Source organism: Kryptolebias marmoratus, linkage group LG22 (genome assembly GCF_001649575.2).
Source record: "Kryptolebias marmoratus isolate JLee-2015 linkage group LG22, ASM164957v2, whole genome shotgun sequence".
NCBI classification, from domain to species: domain Eukaryota; kingdom Metazoa; phylum Chordata; class Actinopteri; order Cyprinodontiformes; family Rivulidae; genus Kryptolebias; species Kryptolebias marmoratus.
Genome location: NC_051451.1, coordinates 26,097,993 through 26,106,455, shown reverse-complemented (window position 1 = coordinate 26,106,455; position 8,463 = coordinate 26,097,993). Strand labels below are relative to the sequence as shown.

General features: G+C 48.3%; 1 protein-coding gene across 3 annotated transcripts in view; it reads left to right on the top strand.

Annotated features, from left to right (window-relative positions):
* The window catches only part of lyst (lysosomal trafficking regulator), a 59,847-nt gene that overhangs the window by 17,468 nt on the left and 33,916 nt on the right, over positions 1-8,463 (top strand). For all 3 annotated transcript variants that reach the window (XM_037973494.1, XM_025007642.2, XM_025007641.2), the window contains 4 exons: positions 106-196; positions 901-3,001; positions 5,302-6,226; positions 6,316-6,477. In XM_037973494.1, the coding sequence (XP_037829422.1) occupies positions 106-196; positions 901-3,001; positions 5,302-6,226; positions 6,316-6,477 (3,279 nt within the window). The remainder of the gene's footprint in view (positions 1-105; positions 197-900; positions 3,002-5,301; positions 6,227-6,315; positions 6,478-8,463) is intronic.

Below are 8,463 nucleotides of genomic sequence, written 5' to 3'. Positions count from 1 at the left end.
GCTGACAGGGTTCTGCTGGTTCTCAGGAGCTGACTGGGTTCTGCTGGTTCTCAGGAGCTGACAGTGTTCTGCTCAGGAGCTGACAGTGTTCTGCTGGGTTCTCAGGAGCTGACGTGTCGGGAGGAGCTGCTCACTCTGCTGCTGTCGCTGCTCCCGCTGGTCTGGAAGATTCCCGTTCAGGAGGAGAAGGCTCCAGGTCGGTGTCGCCGGTTTTTCTGCCGTTTAAGGTCGACTATTTCAGGTTCACCTCACGCCGCTAATGGGGTAAAAAAACGGGAGGAAACCTGTGGTAGACTTTGAGAAATATCACATTCAAACAAAAAATAAACATTTTATTTAGTCATAAATAATATTATAGGCATTGATGCAACTAATGACATTACCGTGTTACAACCAAACTGGACCACACAACTTTTACAACAACGAATATTTAACATTTTTAAAATCGACCACCTGTAACTAAAAGATCCTGTTTATTAATATTTTTTTCCTCCATAAATTTAATCATCAATCTTTCTTTTAGCCTTTGGTTTGGTGGGTTTGAGTAAAAGCACTGCAATGTTTTCGTGTTGGTTTTTATTAAAAAGTCGATAATAACGCCTAAATACCGAGTGCTGATTGTCGCAGCGCAGGAGAAGCTTGTGACCAAAGAGCGACGCCGGCATTTAGTGCAGGACTGCTGCTCGTCTCTAACGTCGACCCGAGACATTTTTCTTTTAATTAACACACCGGCTTTACCGCCCGACATGCAGCTGAGCCCCACGTTAGCTCAGCTGCTCTACGGTTATTTGGAAATCTTCTAAAGATCCGGCAAAGAGTCCTAGAAATTCCTGAAAGGAATGCATATCATCCCAGTGATGGTCAAACCGTGATGTTAATTCTGATTCTGTGTGCTGACAGATTTCATCCTGCCGTCCCTGCTGGAGGTTTTCCTGAACCGGGAGCTGAAGTCCGTCCCTCTCAGAACCGGGCAGAAGGCTTCGGTGGACGAGCCGAGCTCCGGGAAGAGGTCCCGGGTCGGCAGTGGCACGTGGAAGTCGCGGCGGTCGCGCAGGACGGCACAGAGATACTCCGTGAAGGATGCTCGGAAGTCCCAGGTCTCCACCTCGGATTCGGAAGCCAACTCTGAGGACAGAACCGTGCCGGGCTCGGGCGGCGCCAGGAGCCGGAGGTCGCATGGCTCCACCCTCCAGGTAAGCTGTCAGCATCATCGCTCGGAGGCGGCGCAGTTGACCTCCACCGCCACCAACACCACGGAAACCATGAGCGCGCCGTACCCCCACCCCAGAGCGCCGGGGTCCCAGACGGACAACGAAACCCTTACGGACCCAGCCGCGGTATCCATCTTTAACCGCATGGAGAACTCGCCCTTCGACCTCTGCCACGTGCTGCTCTCCCTGCTGGAGAAGGTGTGTAAATTCGACATGAGCATGAACCACAACCCCGGCCTGGCGATCAGCGTCGTGCCCACCCTCACGGAGATCCTGACTGAGTTCGGGGACTGCTGCGGTCCTGGCGGGGGAGGAGGCGGAACCGGAGCGGAGGAGCTCGCCGGCGGCTGGACGGAGGAGCCGATCGCGCTGGTCCAGAGGATGTTACTGCGCACCATTTTGCACCTGATGTCTGTGGACGTGAGTCAGAGCGACAGGCTTCCGGACAGCCTGAGGCGCAGCCTGACGGACCTGCTGCGAGCCACTCTCAAGATCCGGAGCTGCTTGGAGAGGCAGAACAACCCGTTTGCGCCGAGACCCAAGAAGACCCTGCAGGAAGTCCAGGACGACTTCTCGTTCTCCCGTTACCGCCACCGGGCGCTCCTGCTCCCAGAGCTTTTAGAGGGGGTGTTACAGGTGCTCCTTAGCTGCCTGCAGGCTTCCACGCCGAACCCCTTCTTCTTCAGCCAGGCCCTGGAGCTCGTCCATGAGTTCGTCCAGCACCGCGGGCTGGAGCTCTTTGAGACCACGGCGCTGCGGCTGGAGGCGCTCAGCCGGGCCAGGGACTCGGAAGTAGGCAGGGAGGCCTCGGAGCGGTTACGAGGCCTCATTACCGGCGTCTTCAGGATAATCAGCGCTGTTAAGAAGGCGAAGTCAGAACAGCTGCATCAGTCCGTGTGCGCCCGGCGCCGCCACCGCCGCTGTGAGTATTCCCACTTCCTGCATCACCACAGAGATCTGTCCGGCTTGCCCGTCTCCGCGTTCAAACAGACTGCGAGACGCAACCCGTTTGAGGAGGACGGGGACGGCTCAGAGGGAGCCGAGGGGGACGGGGTGCATTACCCCGAACGCTGCTGCTGCCTGGCCGCCTGCGCCCACCAGTGCCTGCGGCTCCTGCAGCGCCTGTCGCCCAGCGGGCCGGCGGTGCTGCAGGTGCTCGCTGGCATTCAGGCCGTGGGAATCTGCTGCTGCATGGACCCCCGTTCGGTGGTAGGACCCATGCTGCACGCTTTCCAGGCTCCGGGTCTGCGCAGCTACCAGTCCCACGTGCTCAGCGTGCTGGGAAGGCTGATTCTGGACCAGCTCGGTGGGGGTCAGCCTTCGGAGAAAGCCAAGCTCGCCTCGTGTAACATCTGCACGCTGGACAGCAGCCAGCTGCCGGGCCTGGAGGAGACTCTGCAGCACAGAGAGCCTTCGGCCATTTCTACCACTCTGCGTTACCGCTCCCAGGGGATCCTGCCCAGCGGGGGCGGAGCCGAGGACATGTTGTGGAAGTGGGATGCCCTGGAGGCTTATCAGGAGCTGGTGTTCGGCGAGGACTGGCAGCTGAGCCAGCAGGTGGCCGGACACGTGTGCCACCTGACGCTGCGTGGCAACGCCATCGTGCAGTGGCAGCTGTACACGCACATCTTCAACCCCGTGCTGCAGAGAGGGGTGGAGCTGGCCCACCATGCCCAGCAGCTGGGGGTCTCGACCGTCTGCACGCAGGTCTGCAGCTACCACACGCAGTGCCTGCCCGTGGAGGTCCTGCTCGTCTACCTGCAGACCGTCCCTGCGCTCCTGAAATCCAGGTGAGTTGGCTCGCAGCAGGACACCTGAGCTGCTCCTCGTTTGTCATTAGATCCGTCCGTCCAGCTCGTTATTAATTGATGCCAATCTGTCGTTTCTTACAGTGGAAAATTATCAGCTCTGTATTTTAAATTAGTTTTCTCCTGTCAGCATTTGTGATCATCTAAAATGTGCCCCAGAGCATGCTGGGACATTACATATTTTGTGTTTTTTGTTAACATAAATCAGTATTTAGATCAACCGTTTAATAATATTTATAGTTATTTGGGGTTATCTCCCAAAACTCTCGTTAGTTTAGGATGTTTCCTCGGTTTGGTCGCTTTAACAGATTCTACAAAACATTTACTTTTCAAAAACCTCTGTAGCTCTTTATGATAACTGCACCTCAAAAAAGACTCAAAGTTAACAAAAAAAGACTTAACGAACTACTAACAACTGCCTTAATTATTAATGCACTGCAGGATAAGTTTATAGTTAATTCAGATATTCTCTAACTGTTAATACATGATGTGAAAGTACATTTTTATCAGCATTTATATCCATATAAACACAAGATATCGAGTAGTTATTAGGCATGAATGAACATTTATGGGTAAATCATTAATAAATGTGTTCATTTATAACGTATTAAGTATGAATCGTTGTTAATTATTGATGTTTTCAAGGTTAATAATGACTCTGCGGTCATTTCATAAAATAAACCATCTGAATCACAATTAATCTGAAAGTTTGAACTGAAATGATCAGCTTTAAAAATGTGGGCGATAAAAGATGAAGAACAGAATGTCTGCAATGCAACACTCGGCTTAAAGAACATCTAATCTGACTCAAAATAATCCCGTATTTTTAATATATCGTCTCAGTTTGTGTCGTGTTTAATTAATTAGTGCAGAGTGTCACACCTGTTGGGTGAATGATTATCTTATTTTGTTTGTAATATTTGCTCAACCTTTTCAGTCGTGTCTTGAGACCCATAAAGATCTTTACTGACTCTGGAAGCATTTATTGTGTTTCAACAGGTTTATAAGTGACGGCTCCATCTGCTGGGCCGGTCGGGTCTTATTTTATATGAAATACAACTTTAATAAATGAAGAATTTGGTTTAAAACTCTGTGGTTTTATTAGGCCGTCTGTGGTTAGTTTTATTAACACTGAACTGTTATTTTCAGGTAAAAATCGACGGTTTTATATCATCCTTGTTCCTCCAGATTAACTCGATGCATTCGAACAAATCTGACATCCTGTCTGCTTCTTTGGCGCTTTAATCTTTTTTTTTTTTTTTCTGTCACGGAAAGCGAAACGACTCAGTTTCTCGTTTGTCACGAGTCGCCCTGACGCTGCTCCACGCTGCTAATTAAGACTGAAAATATTCTGAAAGGCAGAATTAATTAGGTCCGCGTTTAACGAGGAGGATAAAAAAGGATTTGATTAAGGAAAGAAAACGTCTACAAGTTGATTTGATCCGAACCTGATTCTCTTTCATTTTTGAGTTTTTTATCCGCTTTAATTAGTCGTAATTTACCCATCGGCTGGAATAATATCTTATTCAGCTCTGTTGTGTGAGACAAACAGCAGGAAACGGATTTAAGAGAATAAAATGTTACAAATTTTATTTTACCTTTAAATCTGTCCGTCATGTCGCCTCTTAAATACACTAAATCATCAGAAATACTGAATATCAAAGGAAGTATAAGCATATAAACTTTAACAATAAAGATATATATTAATAGCTGTCGTGTTCATGTTGATTTTTGGCATAATTTAAATTGTTCATTGTTCGTAAATATGGTTAAATAGCTGCTTTTTTAGCTCATCTAATTGGATTAAAAGGTGTCTAACTCCAAATTTATTTAGAGAAAATTTATTTTTCTGCAAAACTTAAGCAAGAACTATGGTTTCTGAATAACTTTACTAAAGAAGCTGAAACTGAGCTTAAAGCTAAAAGGACTAAAAGAAGGTGAACGATGGTAGCTAAAAGCTAAAAGGTATAATCTGAATGTATTTCTATGGGGGGAAATATTTGTAAATAAAGTTAAATATTTTGAAAAGTATAAAAGTTACAAAAACCAGAAGTCCCAGCAGCCGGCTCCTGAACGAGCCGAAGGTTTTGATGCACGAACGACTCAAATGGCACAAAGTATTCAGAAGTGGTTGGATTAAAAAAAAAACCCAGAGAGAACTGAAAACAGGAAACCAGCAGTGAGAGCGTTTTCTGTCTGACGGTGTTTCTTTCAGGAATACTTTGAATTTCTTCGGTTTACGACGTGAACTGATCGTAGTTTCGCTTGTTTCCTCGCTGCAGGGTGGTCCGAGACCTTTTCATCGGTTGTAACGGGCTGAACCAGGTGACGGAGCTGGTGTACCTGGACCAGACTCGTTCTCTGGCCTTGAAGGTGTTTGAGACTCTGATCATCGGGACGGGACACCAGCAGGCTGACGGCGTTCTCCCCGAACTAGACGGGGCCGAGACCAAAGACAGGGAGGCCGTCCTGGGTCTGGCTGATGAACTGGGGTCCCGGGGGGTCGGGGAGGGTCCACAGAGCCTCAGCAAGTTCTACGAAGCCCTGAAGGAGGCCTATCCGCATTATAAAAGCCATAGTGGGCCGGGCCGCAGCAGAACGGAGATCCACCTCTACGTCATCAACCTCTTCCTGTGCGTGGCCTTCCTGTGCGTCAGCAAAGAGGCCGACTCTGACCGGGACTCGGCCAACGAGTCTGAGGACACCTCAGGTTATGACAGCACGGCGAGCGAGCCTCTGGGGGGCCGGCTGCCCTACCTGTCCCCGGACAGCGTGGCCCTGCCCTCCAAGGAGCAGCTGCGGCGCGCCGCGGACGTTTGGTCGGTGTGCCGGCTGATCTACATGGCCAGCCCCGTCTTCCAGAGGCAGTTCTTCAGGCTCGCCGGGCTGGACGTGTGCCTGCGCCTCATGGCCATGGTCATCCAGAAGCTCTCCTGCAAGACGAAGGACGGCAAGGCGAAGAAGAAGAGGGACGGCAGAGGGAAGGGCAGCCCCGAGTCCACGCTTCCCGCTGCCTCCCTCGGGCTGGAGGACTCGTCTGACGCTGTCTTTGCAGGACCAGCTGAAGGAAGGACCAAAGATCCAGCAAAGAGGCTGGAAGAAGAGTGGCAGCTGCAAAGTATTCGTCTCCTGGAGGCCCTGCTGGCCATCTGTCTGCACAGCGCCAACTCGGCAATGCAGAGAACGGAACCCGAGCTTTCCTATCAGGTGTGTTTGAATCCAGGTCGTCCCTGAACACATCCGCCGTCTAAACGTATATATATTTAACTCCAGTTCTTCTTTGACTGCTCTTAAAGCTGCAGTCTGTGGAGGACACTCTGCTGGAGGTCAGGGACCAGCTGTCTCGCTCGGGAGTGGTGAACTCTGACCTCGCCGTACCGCTCTTCGACTCTCTCCTGCGAGTCGCCCTGGCCGAGGTGTCTTCGTGCACCGACGTCGCCGAGGAGAAGCCCGAGCGGGTGAGTCCCGCTGGGGGGACGATCTGGTGTAACTGAACCGTCGCTTTCTATAATTTAAAGTCTCGCTCCGGTTTCACGCGCCTGGTTCGACGTCAGTGACGCTTAGATTGTAAGTTTAATCATTCTACATTTTTTTATTTTTAGAATACTTTATTTTGGCCTGACAGGACAAGATTGATTTACAATAATGCACAACTCAAACAATGAGACATACTTAAAGTAAAATACATTTACAATAATATAACACAACAACCACAGGTAAGGTGTGGGACGAGGGTAATCAATAAGGATGAAATAGAAATGTATATTACGGGACAATCAGTCAATCCAATGTGCTGGTAAATTTTGCATATATCTTTAAAAATGGCCGCCATATTTTATAAAATGTCTTAATTCTATTCTTCATCCAAAAGGTTATTTTTTTTTAGAGTCACATCTCGCAAATCTACATTTTAATTGGAAGGTGGGCGTCTGATTTCCATTTTGTTGTAACACATTTCTTAGCAATTCTGTAAGTTTCTTATCATAATTTGCCTTTAAATTGGAGTTCCTAAAGTTCCCCAATAAACAAATCTCAGGGGCCATTGGTATCGTGATGCCATGAATGTCTGATAACCAGACCCTGCAGGATTTCGCGATGTTGTGATCGCAACTATTAACGCAAAATCAAGCAAAATCGCAACTTTCCCGCAACTTTAACTCAATATTTATTGTTTCTAAAGTGATTCGCCACCATTTCTGCGGTCTAGTCTCTTCTTTGTGGGTTTGTGTAGCGTGGAATACAAAATAACCCCAAATAATTCAGGAAGAAGACACATGACGTCACTTCCTGTTAACATCAGAATGCCGGGAGCGTGCAGGAGCAGCGACCGAAGCCAAAATGTGCGCTAATGCTTCACATTTCCCCACAAAGATTTCAGCAAACCAGTTTCCTCCCCAGCTGCAGCTGTTTTGCACGTCCTGCAGTGTAATCATGGAACATAAACGCATCGACAAACACTTTGTGTCTGCAAAACATGTGAGGAGAGCTGCAGACCAGGGACGATCCAGAAATGCTCATGAATGTCAGTTTAGAAGCTATCAAAGTTCTCAAATAAAGCACCTTTTGAGAATGTCAATGTTTGTTGGGAATTATCTTACAAAACTAGGAAGTATTTTTGGTTTATATATTAAAAGTTATGGTTGTTTATTGATTTTAGTAAAAAAAAAATCACAACTTTTAGGAAAATGCCCCACGAAATCAGTCTAATGCGAGAATGTGGAGTAGAAATGAGACCTCTTCACAAATTATTCCGTAATTGCCTCTGAATAGATATTCCCAAATCTTTTTCCCATTTGATTCTGGAACTATCCATACCAGTTATAGTTAAAGTTGAAATGAGGGTGGGTTTTTTTAAACTTTGAATGATCTGCAGGGTTCCACGTGGTGAAGCGGCCCTAATGAGCGACGGGGCGTGGGTTTATAGGAGAGGAGCATAAAGAGGAAAAAAAAAATGTTTCCAGCCATCACAGCCGTCCCGCTGCATTGCTAAGCAGCTGTTATCTGCCTGTTAAACAATAAAACAGCAGACATAAACAATGAGAGCTGTTGTGCGGCGCGAGCAGCAGATTTCAGTCAGACGCTGGAGTTTTATCGCAGCAACTGCAGACAGAAGAAAGATTCGGAGCGTAAACTGTTCCGAAAGCAGTTTGAAGATGAGATCTTCCCTTCAGGCTGTGCCGCCTGGAACTGGACGTTCCCCCGTCTTAAAGTCTTTTTATTTCCTCACCGTTTGACCCTGCCGGGATGACAGAGAGCTTCTTTCTGAAGCCCAGCAGAGTGTGATGTTCTCTTTCAACATTCGTTTAGGTATCTCACTATGGGACACGCCCCTGCGCCTGTCCCCCAGAAGCTCTATTACATTACGCCAGTCCTGACTGGCCGACAGAAGTGACGTCAGCTCCAGGAGGAGGGCTTCCTCCCAGCATAAATGCCTGACGTCACGC